This window comes from Mobula hypostoma, chromosome 2, assembly GCF_963921235.1.
Source record: "Mobula hypostoma chromosome 2, sMobHyp1.1, whole genome shotgun sequence".
NCBI classification, from domain to species: domain Eukaryota; kingdom Metazoa; phylum Chordata; class Chondrichthyes; order Myliobatiformes; family Myliobatidae; genus Mobula; species Mobula hypostoma.
This window is the reverse complement of record NC_086098.1, coordinates 11,255,669-11,277,889: the sequence shown is the minus strand read 5'-3', so window position 1 is coordinate 11,277,889 and position 22,221 is coordinate 11,255,669. Positions and strand designations below refer to the sequence as shown.

At 43.8% G+C, this 22,221-nt stretch overlaps 1 protein-coding gene across 4 annotated transcripts in view; it reads right to left on the bottom strand.

The window, feature by feature from the left end:
- LOC134337993 (amine sulfotransferase-like) overlaps window positions 1-22,221 on the bottom strand; it is an 87,078-nt gene that overhangs the window by 5,700 nt on the left and 59,157 nt on the right. For all 4 annotated transcript variants that reach the window (XM_063033481.1, XM_063033472.1, XM_063033490.1 and 1 more), the window contains 4 exons: window positions 16,032-16,234; window positions 10,998-11,124; window positions 6,211-6,305; window positions 1,223-1,391 (listed from right to left, as the gene is read on the bottom strand). In XM_063033481.1, the coding sequence (XP_062889551.1) occupies window positions 1,223-1,391; window positions 6,211-6,305; window positions 10,998-11,124; window positions 16,032-16,234 (594 nt within the window). The remainder of the gene's footprint in view (window positions 1-1,222; window positions 1,392-6,210; window positions 6,306-10,997; window positions 11,125-16,031; window positions 16,235-22,221) is intronic.

The following is a 22,221-nucleotide window of genomic DNA, read 5'->3' as shown; positions in this document are numbered from 1 at the left end:
TGATGGCCACAGGCAGGGATGACTTCCTATGACGCTCTGTGTTGCATCTCGGTGGAATGAGTATCTGACTGAATGTACTCCTGTGCCCACCCAGTACATTATGTAGTGGATGGGAGACATTGACCAAGATGGCATGCAACTTAGACAGCATCCTCTTTTCAGACACCACTGTGAGAGAGTCCAGTTCCATCCCCACAACATCACTGGCCTTACGAATGAGTTTGTTGATTCTGTTGGTGTCTGCTACCCTCAGCCTGCTGCCCCAGAGCTGAGTGGCTCTTTCTGTTCTGGAACTTACCAGAAACCAATCAGTTTATTTTTCTTCCAATCTCATATACTATACACTCAGTAGCCACTTCATTAGGTGTACCTGTAACACTTGCTTGTTAGCACAAATATCTCATCAGCCAGTCACGTGGCACCAACTCAATGCATAGAAGCATGCAGCTATGGTCAAGAGGGTCAGTTGTTGTTGTGCCCAAACATCGGAAAGAATAGGGAAGAACAGGGATGGCACGGTAGTGTACTGGTTATCACAACATTTTACAGTACCAGAGACCCAGGTTCAATTCCCACTGCTGTCTGTAAGGAGTTTGTACCTGGGTTTCCTCCAGGTGCTTCAGTTTCCTCCCACAGTCCAAAGATGTACCACTAGTAAGGTTAATTGTTCATCGTAAATTGTCCCACGATTAGGCTAGGGTTAAATCGAAGGTTGATGGACAGTGCAGTTTGAAGAGCTGGAAGAGGCTGTTCTGTGCGGTGTCTCGATAAGTAAATAAGTGACTTCAACGATGGAATGATTATCGATGTCAGATTGGGTGGTTTGAGTATCTCAAAAAACGAGGATCTCCTGAGATTTTCACACACAACAGTCCCTAGAGATTACAGGTGCAAAACACAAAACAAAGAAAAAAAAAATCCAGTGGGCAGCAACCTGTGAGCAGAAATAGCTTGTTAATGAGAGAGATCAGAGGAGAATGGCCAGACTGGTTCAAGGTGGCAGGAAGGAGACAGTAACTCAAATAACTACGTGTTACAACAACGGTGTGCAGAAGAGCGTCTCTGAATGCACAAGACTTTGAACCTTGAGGTGGATGGACTACAGCAGCAGAAGACCACGAGATATAGGAGATACCTTACAAAGTGACTATTGTGTCTGTGTTTCACAGTGAAACGTGTTGCACCCGAAATCATCAAAACTGAATAATAAAATTTTCTGTACCTTTACGAAGAAATGTACCCATCTCTTTTTTGGGGATTCCTTCATAGTTAGCCATTGGATTTGTTTTCATCAGATTGAACGAGCTGTACTTTATCACATTCTCCAATTGTTCATCATCCAACTGTCTTCCAACAAAGTTGCATATTTTTTGTACTGTTGCTCGTAAATCCTGTTAACACAGATTAAACTTAAGAGTGACAACAGCTTCTGTAACACTCCCTAAAGTTACATCTTCCCTGCCATTCACAAGTACAAGTAATGTATCATTTAATCATGTTGCTAATAAAAAGAGTATGCTATGTTATTATTAGATGGTGTGGTAGCATAATGACTATAGAGTGCCAGTGGACACCGCCACTGTCTATAATGAGTCTGTACGTTCTCCCTGTGACCATTTGGATTTACTCTGGGTGCTTCCACAGTTCAGGAGTTAGTAAGTTGTGGGCATACCTTGTTGGCGCCAGTGGTATAGCGACACCTGCGGGTTACCCCGTTTCAATGTGCATGTGACACTAAGATAATCTTTATCTCTATTCTTTTTATTCACACATTCTGTAATTCCTAAATTATGACTTGATGCCAGTTTATTCAACCCTCTCTTGCGTCACCTTTCCACCTACAATCCAAAACTAATTTATTTCAGAGGAACAGGAGGTAGTGTTGCTCCCTCAGAGTTACATCGACAGATTTAGTCTTGAACGAGTGCTGCTTGTTCACTGAGTCAAAATCGCCAAATTTTTTTGATATGCCAAGGACGTGGCCTAGGAGCTTAGCTCGCCTTTGGAGGTCCGAGATCTCGTGGCTCTGGAGACGGGTGGATCGAAGGTCGGTGTGGGAGTCAGAAGATCCTTGGCTGTGTGCCCAGAGACCTGAGATCTTTGGGCACAGAGCTCAGAAAAAGCGATGCAACGGACTTTTAACATCGTAAACCAACGAGTTGTTTGTTATGTCTCCCCTCCCACTGTGAAATGGAGACACCTCTTTTTCCCCTTATTAGGGAGAGGAAGAGCCTGTGATATGTTGAATACTGGGTGAACAAGTAGACTTTGGGGTACTGCAAGTCTGTGTCTTTATTGATGCCTTGCTGCACGCTTCAGTGCTCAGTGGCGGGTGCCGATGCATTTTTCTTGCTGCGGGGGAGGGGGGATCGTTGCTTGCTGCTGCTCACGTGCAGGAGGGTGGGAAGCTGGGCGGGAGGTCTTTGAGGTTCTAACATTTAACTGTCATTCATTCTTTGGGGGCACTCTGTTTTTGTGGATGCTTACGAAGAAAAAGCATTTCAGGATGTATACTGTGCACACTTCTCTGACGTTAAACGAACCTTTGAGAATGTCCTGAAGTGCTCCAGTTTCCTTCCCATTTCAAGGGCATACCCCTTAAAAGGACCAGAAGACTGAAACATACCCGGACAGAAAATATGGCCGGCTCTTCTGCCAAGACGAGGCCACACTCAACCTGGAGGAGCAACACCTCATATTCTGTCTAGGTTGCCTCCAACCTGCTGGCATGAACATTGATTTCTCCAACTTCTGGTAATTTCTACCCCCCTCCCACTTCCTCCTTCTTCAGTTCCCCACTCTGAGCTCTTACCTCTTCTGCTCTGTTGTCTATCACATCCCCAGTGTCCCTTATTCTTCCCTTTCTGCCATGGTCCACGCTCCTCTCCTCCTCTACAGCTCTTTGCCTTTACACGGTGCAGAGGAGATTTACAAGGATGTTGCCTGGATTGGGGAGCATGCCTTATGAGAATAGGTTGAGTGAACTCCTTGAGTGAACGACGGAGGGTGAGAGGTGACCTGATAGAGGTGGACAGCTTCCCACAACTGCCTCCTCCAAATCTTCATTTTGATTGTAACATTGAAGATAATTGCCAAACCCTTCAAGTTCTTTGTGGCTTCTAACTTGTTGAAATGGCAAAATAATTTAATTTTCACTCCTGGCTGTTTTTGGCATCTCTAAGTTTGAATACTTCAACCGCGGTGAGCAAAACAGTTCCAAATTGTCTTACTGCTTAGTTCTCGCCAATTGTCCATGACAAGAATCACTGCTTTTTGCTTCAGCTTCTTCTACTTGGTACTGCGCAAGCACTGCCCGATGGCTGTTATAACGCGCAGTCGGTGTGAACGGTGTGGGAGTTAAATTTTAAAGTAAGCTTTTTTGACTAGATCCCCTAAATCGATAATGTCAGAAATACTGTGCAGGTCTGGTGGCAGAAGATTCCACTCTCTTGTTGATCTTATGTGGAGGGAGTACTGGGAGAAAATCTTAATGAATGAAGGAGTTTCCTATATGTGAGGTTCAGTTTGCTGTTGAGTTGAACTGACCCTGTGACGAATTTGGATGTTTGATGGAGTGATGTTGTTTTGAACACAAACACATACATAGAAACATAGAAAACAGGTCTCTTGGCCCAAAATGCTGTGCCGAACATGTCCCTACCTTAGAAATTATCTAGGCTTACCCATAGCCCTCTATTTTTCTGAAATCCATATACCTGTCCAGGAGTCTCTTAAAAGACCCTATCGTATCCGCCTCTGTCACTGTCACCGGCAGCCCATTCCATGCTCTCACCACTCTCTGCGTTAAAAACTTACCCCTGATACCTCCTCTGTACCTACTTTCAAGCACTTTAAAACTGTGCCCTCTCATGCTAGCCATTCCAGCCCTGGAAAAAAGCCTCTGACTACCCACATGATCAATGCCTCTCATCATCTTATACACCTCTATCAGCTCACCTCTCATCCTCTGTCACTCCAAGAAGGCCGAGTTCACTCAACCAATTCTCATAAGGCATACTCCCCAATCCAGACAACATCCTTGTAAACCTCCTCTGCACCCTTTCTATAGTTTCCACATCCTTCCTATAACAAGGCGACCAGAACTGAGCACAGTACTCCAAGTGGGGTCTGACCAGGGTCCTATATAGCTGCGACATTACCCCTCGGCTCCTAAACTCAATCCCACGATTGAAGAAGGCCAATGCACCATATGCCTTCTTAACCACACAGTCAATCTGCACAGCAGCTTTGAGTGCCCTATGGACTCGGACCCCAAGATCCCTCTGATCCTCCACACTGTCAAGAGTCTTACCATTAATGCTATATTCTGCCATCATATTTGACCTACCATACAATTGATGCTAAACTGATTGTTTAAGGCAGGAAGAGAGAGAGCAGCGCGCTGCGCATGTGCAGCCCTCCGGTGAAAAATGATATCGTATCCGTTAAATAGGGGCCGTGGACAATTCTGATTTGATGGAGGCGGACGAGAAAGCACAGAGAAACATCTGGAGAAATTTCTGAAACGCCAATTGTTACTGCGCGGTTGGGAATCTTCCGGAGGGTAGGCCTCAAAATCCCCAGCTTTGCCTGCTGTTGGCGACCAAGATTGAGGTCGAATCGTTCGGACGGAGATGGCACTCAGTACTCGGTGTCGGAGAGCTGATTGGAGACTTGAAGTTTTCGGATGACTCAGAGTCGGACTGTGGTCGGGCATGGCAGGGAGAGTTTTTCTTCCTTCTCCCGTCTGCGTGAGATGTGGGACATTTGAGAGACTTTGAACTTTTTACTGTGCTCATGGACTTCTTCATCAAGTTATGGTATTGTTGCACTGTTGTAACTATATGTTATAATTATGTGGTTTTGTTAGTTTTTTCAGTCTTGGTCTGTCCTGTGTTTTGTGATATCACACCAGAGGAAATATTGTATCATTTCTTAATGCATGCATTACTAAATTACAATAAAAGAGGACTGTGTGTCTTCATAATCTAAACATGGTGTAGTGTCTAACAGCCACATAAGTGGAGGCAACTGATGCGAGATAGAAATGTTCAGTAGCCATCTCCTGTCCCAACTGAGCAGCATAGTGTCCTGAATAAACAAAGGGAACCCCAGCTATTTTCTCAGTTTTTGTTCTTTAAGAGTTGTCCCAAATAAACAGCTGGCCCGGTTAACCGATAGCCCATTTAATTGGAATCCACTGTGTGTCTATGTATACATCGACTGTACTCTTTCGCATTGATGCTGTCTGAAATGCTGAGTTCCTCCAGCATTTTGTGTGTGTTGCTTAGATTTCCAGCTACTGCAGATTCTCTCTTGTTTCCAATCTAACCTGCATTTGGTCTCACTAATGTAGAGGAGGCTACAATCTGAACACTGAACGTAGTCCACTCGATTACTGCTGCCAATGGACTGCTGCTTCATTTGGAATGACTGTGTGGGTCCCTGGCTGGTGGAAAGGACAGGCACGGCATTATCTGAGTTTACAAGGTAAAATTTTAAAGATTAGCTTTATTTGTCACATGTGCATTGAAACATTGAACAAAGATTGCAATTTAGTAAAGCAGCATCTTGGTGACTGAAAAATGCCTTTAGGAATTATGGGAAATACAGCTAATAATTTAATGTTCTTGGAAGATTTAATGTTCTCCCACCTCTCCCTGTAAGGAGTTAGTACATACTCCCCATGACCCCAAGAGTTTTCCTCTGGGTGCTCTGGTTTCCTCCCACAGTCCAAAGACATATGGAGAAGTAATTGGCCACATGGGTGTCATTGGAAGAGGAGGGGAGGAAAGAGGAAGTGGAGGGCGGGAGGAGGAGAAGGGAGAGATGTGTCATTTTGCATCAAGTCAAGTCAGTCAAGGACTGTGCTGGGCAGCCCCCAGGTGCCACCACGATTACAGCACCAACATAGCATGCCCACAACTCACTAACCCCTTTCTCTTTGGGAGGAAACCAGAGCACCTTGAAGAAACCCACATGGTCACAGTGAGAATGTGCAAATTCCTTCCCAAACTCAGCAAGAATTGAAACCAATCTTAGAGCTGATGCTATTAAGTAACCTCTACATCACCATACAGCTGCCCCATAAGAAGTGAAGCACTTGGTAGAAACTAAAGATATAATGGATATTTGATTACTTTGCTTACATTGCTACTATTTGGTTATTACAAATTAATAAATAATGTAATACTTGCATAATTGTTCTACCTTCTTCAGCTCCTCGTAGGTTATCAGCAAAAAGTTGAATTCATCCTTGTGAACGTACCAGTCCTTGATGTGGTCAAACCAACAGCTGAATATCACTGTTGGAGAAGGAGAACATAAAATTACACTTATGTTTTGGCTGTTTTAATAATGATTAAACACTCCTGATAACTTTTCCCTAAATAGACATGCATTCAGTAAAACGAAAGCAATCAGATTTCTTCTCTAAGAAGAACGTAAAACTGAATAAGAATTAGAATCAGGTTTAATATCTCCGATAAATGTTGTGTAATTTATTAACTTTGTGGCAGCAGAACATGATAAGTAAAAAACCTGGATTACAGCAAGTATATATATATGTATTCTAAATAGTTACATTAAGACATATAAAGAAAAAAGTGATTTAAAAAAAGCAGTGAGGTAGTGTTCATGTGCATCTAGAAACCTGATGGCAGGGGGGAAAGCACTGTTCCTGCATTGCTGAGTGTGTGCCTTCAAACTTCTCTCTCTCCTCTTAATGGTATCAAAGAGAAGACGGCATGACCTGGGTGGTGAGAATCCTTAATGAAGGACCCCACTTTTCTGAGGCATTGCTCCTTGAAGATGTAATGGGTACTATGGAGGCTGGTACCCATGATGGAACTGACTAACTTTACAACTCTCTGCAGCTTGCTGTGATCATGTGTAGCAGCCCCCTGCTTACACCCCCACCCCCCCATACCATATGGTGATGCAGCCAGTTAGAATGCTCTCACAGTACATCATGTGCTTGAGGTGATTCGAGTGATTTTAGGTGAAAACCGTACATAATTTTTATAGAGCAACTATGAAGTATTGATGGTGATGATGAATCTAGGTGATTTCAGCTTATAAAACTGTAAGACAATAGGAGCAGAAGTAGCCCATTCAGCCCATCGAGTCTGCTCTGCCATTCCATCTTGACTAATTTATTATCCCTCTCAACCCCATTCTGCTGCCTTCTCGCTGTAACTTTTGAAGCCCTGACTAATCAATAATCTATTACCCTCTGCTATAAAAGTACTTGTCCTATGTATTGTTCCACATTACATACAAAGAATGCAGCTAGACAGACATAAATTCATGTTCATGGCCTTGCCTAGAAGAGTTTGGTGTGAAAAAGTGCCTTCCTTGAATAAAACCTTCCCAGCATTTTTAATGCTTGCTCCCTATGTGACTCCCTTGTCCATTCGTCACCCCCATCCCTCCCCACCGATCTCCCTCCTGGCACTTATCCTTGTAAGCGGAACAAGTGCTACACATGCCCTTACACTTCCTCCCTCACCACCATTCAGGAACCCAGACAGTCCTTCCAGGTGAGGCATCACTTCACCTGTGAGTTGGCTGGGGTGATATACTGCGTCCGGTGCTCCCGATGCGGCCTTCTATATATTGGCGAGACCCGATGCAGACTGGGAGATCGTTTTGCTGAACACCTACGCTCTGTCCACCAGAGAAAGCAGGATCTCCCAGTGGCCACACATTTTAACTCCACGTCCCATTCCCATTCTGACATGTCTATCCACGGCCTCCTCTACTGTAAAGATGAAGCCACACTCAGGTTGGAGGAACAACACCTTATATTCTGTCTGGGTAGCCTCCAACCTGATGGCATGAACATTGACTTCTCAAACTTCCGCTAATGCCCCACCTCCCCCTCGTACCCCATCCATTATTTATTTATATACACACGTTCTTTTTCTCTCTCTCCTTTTTCTCCCTCTGTCCCTCTGACTATACCCCTTGCCCATCCTCTGGGTTTCCCCCCGCCCCCTTGTCTTTCTCCCTGGGCCTCCTGTCCCATGATCCTCTCGTATCCCTTTTGCCAATCACCTGTCCAACTCTTGGCTCCATCCCTCCCCCTCCTGTCTTCTCCTATCATTTTGGATCTCCCCCTCCCCCTCCCCCTCCCACTTTCAAATCTCTTACCAGCTCTTCCTTCAGTTCGTCCTGACAAAGGGTCTTGGCCCGAAACGCCAACTGTACCTCTTCCTAGAGATGCTGCCTGGCCTGCTGCGTTCACCAGCAACTTTTATGTGAGTTGCTTGAATTTCCAGCATCTGCAGATTTCCTCGTGTTTGCGTTTTTAATAGCATTTTTAATGAATGAGACATTAATTAAATACACTCAGTAGCCACTTTATCAGGTACACCTGCTCGTTAATGCAAGATCTAATCAGGCAATCACGTGGCAGCAACTCAATGTCTAAAAGCAGTCTGACGTGTTCTGAAGGAGGTAGCTGTGGAGATTGCAGAGGCATTAGCGATGATCTTTCAAAAGTCGATAGATTCTGGCATGGTTCCAGAAGACTGGAAGATTGCAAATGTCACCCCGCTATTTAAAAAGGGGACAAGGAAGCAAAAAGGAAATTATAGACCTGTTAGCTTGATGTCGGTGGTTGGGAAGTTGTTGGGGTCGATTGTCAAGGATGAGGTTACAGAGTACCTGGAGGCATATGACAAGATAGGCAGAACTCAGCATGGATTCCTTAAAGGAAAATCCTGCCTGACAAACCTATTACAATTTTTTGAGGAAATTACCAGTAGGCTAGACAAGGGAGATGCAGTGGATGTTGTATATTTGGATTTTCAGAAGGCCTTTGACAAGGTGCCACACATGAGGCTGCTTAACAAGATAAGAGCCCATGGAGTTACGGAAAAGTTACATACATGGATAGAGCATTGGCTGATTGGCAGGAAACAGAGAGTGGGAATAAAGGGATCCTATTCTGGTTGGCTGCCGGTTACCAGTGGTGCTCCACAGGGGTCCGTGTTGGGGCCACTTCTTTTCACATTGTACATCAACGATTTGGATTATGGAATAGATGGCTTTGTGGCTAAGTTTGCTGACGATACGAAGATAGGTGGAGGGGCCGGTAGTGCTGAGGAAACGGAGAGTCTGCAGAAAGACTTGGATAGATTGGAAGAATGGGCAGAGAAGTGGCAAATGAAGTACAATGTTGGAAAGTGTTTGGTTATGCACTTTTGCAGAAAAAATAAACAGGCAGACTATTATTTAAATGGGGAAAGAATTCAAAGTTCTGAGATGCAACGGGACTTGGGAGTCCTCGTATAGGATACCCTTAAAGTTAACCTCCAGGTTGAGTCAGTAGTGAAGAAGGCGAATGCAATGTTGGCATTCATTTCTAGAGGAATAGAGTATAGGAGCAGGGATGTGATGTTGAGGCTCTATAAGGCGTTGGTGAGACCTCACTTGGAGTACTGTGGGCAGTTTTGGTCTCCTTATTTAAGAAAGGATGTGCTGACGTTGGAGAGGGTACAGAGAAGATTCACTAGAATGATTCCAGGAATGAGAGGGTTAACATATGAGGAATGTTTGTCCGCTCTTGGACTGTATTCCTTGGAGTTTAGAAGAATGAGGGGAGACCTCATAGAAACATTTTGAATGTTAAAAGGCATGGACAGAGTGGATGTGGCAAAGTTGTTTTCCATGATGGGGGAGTCTAGTACGAGAGGGCATGACTTAAGGATTGAAGGGCGCCCTTTCAGAACAGAAATGCGAAGAAATTTTTTTAGTCAGAGGGTGGTGAATCTATGGAATTTGTTGCCATGGGTGGCAGTGGAGGCCAAGTCATTGGGTGTCTTTAAGGCAGAGATTGATAGGTATCTGGGCATCAAAGGTTATGGTGAGAAGGCAGGGGAGTGGGACTAAATAGGAGAAAATGGATCAGCTCATGATAAAATGGCGGAGCAGACTCGATGGGCCGAATGGCCTACTTCTGCTCCTTTGTCTTATGGTCTTATGGACATGATCAAGAGGTTCAGTTGTTGTTTAGACCAAACATCAGAATGGGGGAGAAATGTGATCTAAGTGAACTTTGACCGTGGAATGATTGTTGGTGCCAGACAAGATGGTTTGTGTATCTCAGAAACTGCTGATCTCCTGGGATTTTCATGCAGAGCAGTCTTTAGTTTACAGAGAATGTTGTGAAAAACAAAAAAAATCTAGTGAGCAGCAATTCTGTGGCTGAAAATGGCTCATTAATGAGAGAGGTCAGAGGAGAATGATCAGACTGGTTCGAGCTGACAGGAAGGCGACAGTAACTCAAAATAAGCACACGTTACAACAGTGGCGTGCAGAACAGCATCTCTGAATGCACAACATATTGAACCTTGAAGTGGATGGGCTACAGCAGAAGACCATAAACATACACTCAGTGGCTACTTTAAAAAAGCGTCACAGGGGGTGCATAATAAAGTGGCTACTAAGTGTATTTGCCCCACTAAAAATGATAACTAATCCTAACAGGACAACACTATGAAGTCTGGGAAAGCACCCCAAAAAATTCTGCAACCAAGCACAGCTACCAGTAACTGGGCAGCCAAATTCCAGGATGCAATGTGAAGCTGGAAGAGATTGTAAAAGTGTTAGAGAGACGCAAGAAGTTTGGCAGATGCAACACACACAAAATGCTGGGGGACCTCAACAGATCAGGCAGCATCTTGGAAATGAATGAACAGTCGCCGTTTCAGACTGAGACCCTTCTCAGAACTGAGAAAATGGGAAAGATGCCGGAATAAAAAGGTGAGAGCTAGGCGCTTGTCTTGGTTGTCAGAGGCTCATTCAGGAGCACCACCATTACCACCCCCGGCTACTACAACCTTAATGTCTTCTCTCTAATTTTGTACATTTCATTCAGCACCCCCATCACTCTTTCATTTACTAAATATAATTAAGACTAGGTCACTACTATGCAAAAGAAAAAAGGTTTGGCGAACAAACTGACAATTACACAAAGCTGACCGATTTACCTCTACCATCAAGGAATTTTTCGAAGAAGTCCGTGAAATCCTTTGGTGCTTCATACAGGGCAAAATAGTTATGGAAATAATATGAAGAGACCAGGGTGTCCTTAGGATTCCGTGCAACATAAATAACCTACAAGGAAAGAACAAGAGCAGAACAGCTAAAATTACACAAAACGTAAAAGATGATAGAGTAACACACATCAAAGTTGCTGGTGAACGCAGCAGGCCAGGCAGCACCTCTAGGAAGAGGTACACTCAGACGTAGTAGGTCTTCATTGGTGTTTCTGTAACAGTTTTGTTTAACCTTTCAGGGTTGTTAGCCCTGAGCCGAATCCCCCCCCTCCCCCACCAACCTGGAGAACCGGTGGACCACTCTTAGTTTGGCGACTGACCTTTAACCTGTTTGGCATGGGTGAACCTACCAAGAGCCAAAGCATAAAGCTCCGATTCTAGCAAACATAGCTCTTCGGGTCACTGAGGCTGTTACATATCCCGTGAGCATGACGTAATTATGTTGTGAGCTTGATGTAATTACCTTGTAATAGGCATGATGTAATTGTCTCATAACTGTGGGGTGATGTTATGTCACATGATGGCATGTTCCAAACAGTATTTAAACAAAACCTGCCAATGTGACACTGTTCTCATTTTTATTTTTAGTGCAACGTTGCTGTTGCTGGTTGGATGTTTGGAGACACCACCTGTCTTGTTTGTTGCAGGTTTATTTTTCCCTTACAGTCCAGTATCAGAGAGTGAAGGCATTACCAGCGTTATCCGAGTTCAAAGGATTGGGTAAAGTTAATGTCGTTCAGCATCTTGGGAATAGAACATAGAACATAGAATAGTACAGGCCCTTCGGCCCACAATGTTGTGCCGACCCTCAAACCCTGCCTCCCATATAAGCCCCCATCTTAAGTTCCTCCATATACCTGTCTAGTAGTCTCTTAAATTTCACTAGAGTATCTGCCTCCACCACTGACTCAGGCAGTGCATTCCATGCACCAACCACTCTCTGAGTAAAAAACCTTCCTCTAATATCCCCCTTGAACTTCCCACCCCTTACCTTAAAGCCATGTCCTCTTGTATTGAGCAGTGGTGCCCTGGGGAAGAGGCACTGGCTATCCACTCTATCTATTCCTCTTATTATCTTGTACACCTCTATCATGTCTCCTCTCATCTCCTTCTCTCCAAAGGTTAAAGCCCTAGCTCCCTTAATCTCTGATCATAATGCATACTCTCTAAACTAGGCAGCATCCTTGTAAATCTCCTCTGTACCCTTTCCAATGCTTCCACATCCTTCCTATAGTGAGGCGACCAGAGCTGGACACAGTACTCCAAGTGTGGCCTAACCAGAGTTTTATAGAGCTGCATCACTACCTCACGACTTTTAAACTCTATCCCTCGACTTATGAAAGCTAACACCCCATAAGCTTTCTTAACTACCCTATCCACCTGTGAGGCAACTTTCAGGGATCTGTGGACATGTACCCCCAGATCCCTTTGTTCCTCCACACTACCAAGTATCCTGCCATTTACTTTGTACTCTGCCTTGGAGTTTGTCCTTCCAAAGTGTACCACCTCACACTTCTCCAGGTTGAACTCCATCTGCCACTTCTCAGCCCACTTCTGCATCCTATCAATGTCTCTCTGCAATCTTTGACAATTCTCTACACTATCTACAACACCACCAACCTTTGGGTCATCTGTAAACTTGCCAACCCACCCTTCTACCCCCACATTCAGGTCGTTAATAAAAATCAAGAAAAGTAGAGGTCCCAGAACAGATCCTTGTGAGACACCACTAGTTACAATCCTCCAGTATGAATGTACTCCCTCCACCACGACCCTCTGCCTTCTGCAGGCAACCCAATTCTGAATCCACCTGGTCAAACTTCCCTGGATCCCATGCCTTCTGACTTTCTGAATAAGCCCACCGTGTGGAACCTTGTCAAATACCTTACTAAAATCCATGTAGATCACATCCACTGCACTACCCTCATCTATATGCCTGGTCACCTCCTCAAAGAACTCTATCAGGCTTGTTAGACATGATCTGCCCTTCACAAAGCCATGCTGACTGTCCCTGATCAGACCATGATTCTCTAAATGCCCATAGATCCTACCTCTAAGAATCTTTTCCAACAGCTTTCCCACCACAGACGTAAGGCTCACTGGTCTATAATTACCCGGACTATCCCTACTACCTTTTTTGAACAAGGGGACAACATTCGCCTCCCTCCAATCCTCCGGTACCAGTCCCGTGGACAACGATCAACCTTTTTAAACTTTGTTCGGGAATTGTGGTAAAACCCCTGCTAGGTCAGGAAGGTTTGTGCAGTGACAACCCTCCAGTCAAAAGCTTTTATTTCTTCGTGATTCCTTCGGACGAGGCATCTCTCGGCTGAGATGGACAGATTCGTTATTACTTCAAAGGAATCTTTGTTTTGGGGAAGTCTCTCCTTAATGACTGTATAAATCACATGGACTTTTGAATTTATCACTTTAAGTCTGTCCTTGGATGAGAACTCGTTAAGAACAGTTTATAAGTTTTGACTGTTTGTTCGATATAGTCGCCTAACTGTTAACTTCCGGTTAAGTTAGTCGTTTGTTTACTTTTCAATGTTTTGAGCAGAGGTTAATAAATATTGTTGTTTGTTATAAATGCTGACTCAATTTCATATCCATCGTTGCTGGCTACATAACAAGGCTCACAAGCTCCAGACCACGACAAGGTTGTGTCCTCTTGGAGGATTTGCTACTCTGTATGACCTAATACTGCTCCTGTGTCTTAGTCTTAATTAATGTACAAACCACTTTTAATTTTAGATTCTACAATGACTGAGTTGCATCTCCTTATTTGCTTCAGGGGAAAAGTAGTTTCTAACCAATGCAATGAAGTTCAGTCATATGGTCTGGAAACTGGCCACTTGGCCCATTAAGTGCATGTCAACCAATGGGCAGCCATCTGTATAATAACATTACAGGAAAGATACTGGCATGGACAGAGGAATGGCTGACATGCAGAAGGCAACGAGTGGGAATAAAGGGGGCTTTTTCTGGTTGGCTGCCAGTGACTAGTGGTGTTCCTCAGGGGTCAGTATTGGGATCCCTACTTTTCACAGTGTTTGTCAATGATTTAGATAATCGAATGGATGGCTTGTGGCAAAGTTTGCAGATGATACGAAGATAAGTGGAGGGGGAGGGAGTGCTGATGAAGCAACGTGATTGCAGCAGGACTTGGACACATTGGAAGAACGGGCAAAAAAGTAGCAGATAGAACACAGTGTTGGGAAATGCATTCTGGTAAAAGGAATAAAAGTGCAGACTATTATCTAAATGGGGAGAAAATTCAACATTAGAGGTGCAAAGGGACTGATTTCAAGGGGAATAGAATATAAAAGCAAGGAGATAATGCTGAGGCTTTATAAGATGCTAGTCAGGCCGCACTTGGTGTATCGGCAACAGTTTCGAGCCCCATATATCAGAAAGGATGCGTTGTCATTAGAGAGAGTCCAGAGGAGGTTCACAAGGATGATTCTGGGAATGAAGGGGTTACGTGTGAGGAGCGTTTGGCTGCTTTGGGCCCGTACTCACTGGAGTTCAGAAGAATGTAGGCGGCGGGGGGGGGAGGGGGATCTCATTGTAACCTACTGAATGTTGAAAGGATGAGATAGGGTGGATGTGGAGAGGATGTATTCTATGGAGGGGATGTCCAGAACTAGAGGGCACAGCCTCAAAATTGAGGGGCAACCATTTAGAACAGAGGTAAGGAGGAATTTTTTTAGCCAGAGAGTAGTGAATCTGTGGAATGCTCTGGCAGAGACTGTGCTGCAGGCCAAGTCTGTGGGTGTATTTAAAGTGGAGATTGGTGGTTTCCTGATTGGTCAGGGTATCAAAGGTTATAGTGAGAAGGCAGGTATATGGGGGTCCAGGATCAGCCATGAGGGAATGGTGGAGCAGACTCAATGCTCTAATTCTGCTCTTATGTCTTATGGTCCAAGTCTTTGAACCCTTCAGCAACATACACAAAATCGTGGAGGAACTAAGCAGATCAGGCAGCATCCATGGAAAAAAATAAGCAGTCGACGTTTTGAGCTGAGATCCTTCTTCAACGATTACCCTCATTGATGTTACATTTCTTGCCCCACCGACATCTTTTCCATCACCTTCCCATGGATCCAAGCATCCTTTCCTATATCCCCCCCAATCAAATTTTAACACAGAGGCTGAATAACAGTCAGACCCTCTTTAATTATTTTTCAATTCGTTAATATCTTCAATATCCATTTTCCATAGCGAAAAGAGATGCTCTTTTCTCCCCTCCCAAAAAAAAATCTGAGACAAATTCTACACAAATTTTTCTTGCTTTCAAAATTAGATCTGAAACTAATCTAAATCTGCAGGCTGAAAACTGTACACGCGAGAACAACCTGGAACCAAAGTAACATTCCTTTTCTCTGCAAAAAGCAGATTAAAACTCTTAATTTGCTTTTGTCCTCTGATTTAGAGAAATTAAATCTCTCAGGGGGTTTTATTATTTAAGTATATGTAGGTACTTGCTCCATTTTCCTGTTTGATATCTGTTATTTTATTTATTTGGACTACAAATATCTTATTTTTCTCTCCCTAAGAGACTGACTGACCTCTCTGCTGCGTCTGTGTCTCTGTGCACTTGCCCAGGCTAAAGGCTCACAGATTATTACCATGTATCCACTTTTGAGTGTAGCTTGAACACATTGCCTACCAGCCCTGGCCAGGACTCAGCTCATGCCTCATGGCGCAGGCAATTAGTAACTACCATATAGGCAGTTTGGCTTGATAAGTCGGAATATGTTCTATGATAGAGTACAAGGAAATGTTCCAGATGATGATGAAACTCAGTCAAAGAAATAGGAAGGGAGGAAATAGACATTGACTTGGAAAGGTTCAGTCACAGATTCCAGAGCTTAGGGATATAAAGTGGCATGTTTATAGCTGGTGCAGTGTTTAAAATTTGGGCATGCTCATCCAATAAATGATAGGGGAAAAAAAACTCACTTTTCCCTTCTTTTCCTTCAAACCGTCAGGAACGAGATGGTAGGGCAAATGTGTGCTATTCAGTCGAGGTGATGGGCGTTCTGGAAATTTTGAGTTTGGCACCTCAATCCAAGGAACACGATCTATTGCGGGTTTATACTGGATTGCAGATACATCACCATCAGCATAAATTAAGCTTATTATCTGTTGCATCCAAATGGTACCTGCATGCAAGAGAGAACGGTGATAAGAAAAACACACTGAAGATCGCTCATCGTACACCTTGTATGAAATTCGGTTGGACGGTGAGGAAACTAACTCCCGCAAGGTGAATCAAATAATCAGCAGATATTAGAAATCAGGAGAAAACAAGCAGATCAACAGCAGCTATGGAAAAAGAAGCACTCCATAGAGTGTCGGGGTAGAAGCACACCTCTACCAAAGGTGGTACAAGGCGCTCCCTTGCTCCCTTCCTCCCTCCAGAGCTTTCTCCAGAACAGATCAAGTTTTGGAGGATCTCAGATCTGAAACAGTGCTTCTTTTTCCATAGCTGCTGCTATATATTGTATATAGGGACCATTTACAATGCTAAGGGCTCTGCATACAAAGCACTCCTGATAAATGTCTTGGATGTGTGGAAGAGAGAGCCCAGGGATCCTCTCAGCACTCATCACAATCCTTTGTATGGTTTATAGAGATGTTAACCATTTCCATGGATGTTCCCATGCAGAGATGTGTAGGGGAATGGACTAATGATGGAGTCTAGAAAAATTAGACCATAAGATATAAGAGCAGAATTAGGCCTCTTGGCCCATCGATTCTGCTCTGCTATTTCATCATGGCTGATTGATTTCCCTCTCAGCCGCAATCTTCTGCCTTCTCCCCATATCTCTTCACACCCTGACCAATCAAGAATCTATCACCCTCTGCCTCCAATACTTGGCCTCCAGAGTCGCCTGTGGCAACAAGTTCCACAGATTCACCGCTCTCTGGCTGAAGAAATTCCTCCTCAAATCCATTCTAAAAGGATGTCCCTCTATAATGAGGCTTTGTCCTCTGGTCCTAGACTCCCCCGCGCAGGAAACATCCTCACCACATCCACTCTCTAGAGGCCTTTCAATATTCAATAGTTTTTAATGAGGTCATCCTTCATTCTTCTGAATTCCAGTGAGTACAGCCCCAGAGCCATCAAATGCTCTTCATAATGCAAGCCTTTCAATCCCAGAATAATTCTCGTGAACCTTCTTCGATCCCTCTCCAATGTCAGCACATCCTTTCTTTGGTGGGGGGCCCAAACCTGCTCACAATACTCCAAGTGAGGCCTCACCAGTGCTTTATAAAGCTACAATATTACATCCTTGCTTTTATATTCTAGTCTTGAAATGAATGCTAACATTGCATTTACCTTCCTCATCAAAGACTCTACCTGCAAATTAACCTTGAGGGAATTCTCTGCACAAGGACTCCAAAGTCTATTTGCACCTCAGATTTTTGAGTTTTCTCTCATTTAGAAAATAGCCTATGCTTTTACTTCTTCTATCAAAGTGCATGACTATACACCTCCCAACACTGTTATCCCATCTGCTACTTCCTTGTCCAATCTCCTAATCTGTCTAAATCATGAGGGAGCAAATTGGATAAGACATTGGCTTTGTGGGAGAAGCCAGGGAGTGGTAGTAGTCTGACCAGAGGCCTGGTACTAAAGATGGGCCACAGGGATCGGTGCTAGTCCCTTGTTGTTTGTTGCACTTTGGGAAGTCCAAAACCAGGGTAGATGTTACACCATGAACTGCAGGGCACTGGGGAATGTGGTAGAATAAAGGAGTCTGGAAATACAGGTCCATAATTCACTGAAAGTGGCATCACAGGTAAATAGGGTCATAAAGAAAGCTTTTGGCACGTTGGCCTTCATAAATCAATGTATCAAGCACAAGAGATGGAGTGTTATGTAGAAATTGTATAAAGACATTTGTGAGGCTTAATTTGGAGTATTGTGTGCAGTTTTGGTCACCTACTTACAGGAAAGATGTAAACAAGATTGAAAGAGTACGGAGAAAATTGACAAGGATGTTGTTGGGTCAGGTGGACCTGAGTTAGAGCGTATGGAAAGTTTGAATAGGTTAGGACTTTATTCCTTAGAATGTAAAAGATTGAGAGGAAATTCGATAGAGGTATACAAAAATATGGAGGGTATAGATAGGGTAAATGTAAGCAGGCTTTTTCCACTGAGTTGGGTGGGACTACAACCAGAGGTTGTGGGTTAACGGTGAAAGGAGAGAAGCTTAACAGGAACATAAGGGGAAACTTCTTCACTAGTGCTGCATGCGAGTTTGATCTCAGCGTTTAACGGAAGTTTGAATAAGTACATGGATAGTGGAGGTATTGAGAGTTATGATAACGGTGCAGGTTAATGGAGTAGGCAGCTTAAATGGCTTTGGCATGGACTAGATGGGCCAAAGGGCTTGTATTTCTCCACGACTCTAAGTCCTTCTGTAGCCTCTCTACTTCCTCAAGACTACCTGCCTTTCATCCTATCTTTGCAACAAAGCCATCAATTCCATCATCCATATCATTGATATATAATACAAAAAGAATCGGTCCTAATGCAGATCCCTGTGGAACACTAGTCATAGGCAGCCAACCAATGAAAGCTCCCTTTATTCCCACTCCTTTCCTCCTGCTAATCAGCCACTGCTCTGTGCCAGTAACGTTCCTAGAATACTATGGGGCTCTTAACTTGTTAAACAGCCTCATGTGTGGCACTTGAAAAGGGCTTCTGAAAATCCAAGTACATAACACCCACTGAATCTTGTTTGTCTATTCTGGTTGTTATTTCTTCACAGAATACCAACAGATTTGTCAAATTTTCCACTGAATGCAGATCCTAAAACCACTTCCTCAACGTCTGATCCCTGACACCTGGAACTTCCACCATACTGCTAGAATCTTCCACAATGATTACTGATGCAAAATACTTATTCAGTTCGTCCGCTATTTCCTTGTCCCCCATTACTACCTCTCCAGCATTATTTTCCAGCAGTCCAATATCTACTCTTGCCTCCCTTTCATTCTTTATGTATCTGAAGAACCTCTTGGTATCCTCTTCAATATTATTGGCTAACTTTCCTTAATATTCCATCTTTTCCTTCTTAATAATTTTTTTTGTTGCCTTCTGTTGGTTTTTAAATGCATCCTAATCCTCTAATATCCCACTAATTTATGCTCCATTATCTGCCCTCTCTTCGGCTTTTATGTTGGATTTGACTTCTCTTATTAGCCATGGTTTTGTCATCTTGCCTTTAGAATAATTCTTCCTCTTTAGGATGTATAGATCCTGCGCCTTTGGAATTGCTTTCAGAAATTCCAGCCATTGTGCTCTACCGCCATTCCTGCCACTGTTTTTAAGACCATAAGATCATATTATGATCACTTGCCCTAAGGGGTCCTTTACATTAAGCTCTAATCAATTCCGGTCCATTCCACAACACCCAATCCAGAATATCTGATTCCCTAGAGGGCTCAACCACGAGCTGCTCAAAAAAGCCATCTCATGGGCTTTCCCCCTTCTGGAATTCAGCACCAACCTGATTTTACCAATCTACCTGCATATTGAAAGCCCCATGATTATTCTAACATTGCCCTTTTGGCATGCATCCCCCCCACTAATTTATAGACCACATCCTTACTACTGTTGGTCTGTAAATAACTCCCATCAGGGTCTTTTTACCTTTGTAGTTCCTCAGCTGTACCCACAATGATTCAACAGTTGAAGTGGAACAGGAGGTATGCATCAAGAATATTGACAAATCAGATATGGAGGATGAAGAAGATTGGACCCAAGATCTGATAATAAACAGGAGGAAAGTGACATTTAAGCTTGACACTGGGGCAAAATGCAATGTAATGTCGGCAGAAACATTCAACTCACTGGACATCAGAGGAAGACTGGAAAAATCCACCTGCAAGCTTGTTGCATATTTCGGCCACAAGATGGCGCCACTGGGCAAAAAGCACTCACCTGTGTGTGCAAAGGTCAAAATACAAGATCGAGTTTGAAATAGTACAGCAACATGTTTCAGCAATACTGGGCAAAGCAACGTGCACAAAGCTAGGCCTGGTGAAGCAAATCTATGGTGTTAAAAAAGGAAATGACATTTTCAAAGACTTTGATGACTTGTTTTCTGGATTAGGATGTTTACCAGGGAAACACCATATCCAGATTGATCCAACTATCGCACCAGTCGTGCATGCCCCGAGAAACATTCCAGTAGCTCTCAGGGATCGAGTAGTGGAGGAGCTACACAGAATGGAACAGATAGAAGTCATAACAAGACAAATAGAACCGACCGACTGGGTGAATAGAATGGTGACAGTGGTCACAGAAAAAAAGACGAGGATTTGCATGGATCCACAAGATCTCAACCAAGCCATCAAAAGAGAGCACTATTCGCTGCTCACGGTTGAAGGGTTGTCTCCTGCATGCCTAATGCAAAATACTTTTCAGTAATAGACGCAAATCAAGGCTTCTGGCAGATCAAGCTGGATGAAGAAAGTTCCAAATTATGCACTTTCAACACGCCCATAGGGAGATATCGTTTCCTGCGTTTACCCTTTGGGATTTCTTCTGCACCAGAGGTATTCCAGAGATCCGTGGCACAAGTGATTGAAGGCCTGGACGGGGTGGTCAACATCATTGATGATTTGCTGATATGGGCTGACTCAATTGAGGAACATGATCAGAGACTGAGGAAGCTCCTGGAGAGATCACGTGAGTACAACCTAAAACTGAACAAAAGTAAATGTAAGATCAGAACTACAGAGATCAAATACATAGGTCATGTGCTCAGCGCTGATGGGCTAAAACCAGATGATGAAAATGTCAGAGCTGTGGTAGAGCTACCACCACCCAAAGACAAGCAAGAACTTTTGAGGTTCATGGGCATGATACAGTATCTTGCCAAATTCATTCCTGACTTATCAGAGGTCAGTGCTCCACTCCAAAAGCTACTAGAGAGCAACACTGAATGGCATTGGGAAGACGAACAAATGAAAAGTTTTGACACATTGAAGCAGTTGGTTACCAATGCACCAGCACTCAAGTTCTATGATGTCAATAAACCAGTGACGATGTCTGTGGATGCCAGTTCGGAGGGAATAGGAGCTGTTATACTGCAGGATGGGAGGCCTGTGGCGTATGGATCACGAGCACTTATGGACTGTCAACGCCGATATGCTCAAATCGAGAAGGAATTACTCACCATAGTTTATGGGTGTGAGAAATTCCACCAATATGTATATGGCAAAGAAATCCAGGTTGAGGGTGATCACAAACCACTTGAGAGCATCTTCAAAAAGCCACTCCATCAAGCTCCTATGAGGCTGCAAAGGATGCTTCTCAGGCTACAGAGGTACACTCTCACAGTCACCTATAAGCCAGGAAAAGAACTGCACATCGCTGATGCTTTGAGCCGTGCTTACCTCAAAGAGCAAAAGGAAGAGTTGCTAGGAAGAGAGCTGGAGGTCAACTGGGTTACACCTCAGCTACCCATCTCTGAGGAGAAGTTGAACATGTTTAGGAAAGTGACTGCGGATGATCCTGAAATGCAAATGCTAAGAGACATTACAATGAATGGATGGCCAACAGAAAGAAAAGATGTTCCAAAGGAAATGCAGAAATACTGGACATTTAAAGAGGAAATCAGCTATGCATCAGGACTAATGTTCAAAACGGCAAAACTCGTCGTACCAAACCAAATGAGACAGGAAATGCTGAACAGAATTCATGAGTCACACCTGGGGATAGCGAAATGTATAGAAAGAGCAAGGGACATTCTCGGTTGGCCAGGCATGTCAACTCAGATAGAAGACATTGTGTCTCAGTGTGCTGTCTGTAATGAAATCAAAAACAGCAATCCAAGAGAGCCTCTGCTTCCCCACTCACTACCAGGAAGACCATGGGAGAAGATCTCTTTCACTACAATGGTGCAGAATATCTGTTTTGCGTGGACTATCTATTCAAAATATCCAGAGATCACCAAGTTAAGTGACACGTCCAGTCGAGGTGTCATTACCACAGTGAAGTCGACGTTCGCAAGACATGGGATTCCAGATATTGTTGTTAGTGACAATGGTCCACAATATGCCAGTGGTGAGCTCAGAGGGTTCTCAGAAAGCTGGGAATTTCAACATGTTACTTCCAGTCCAGGGCACG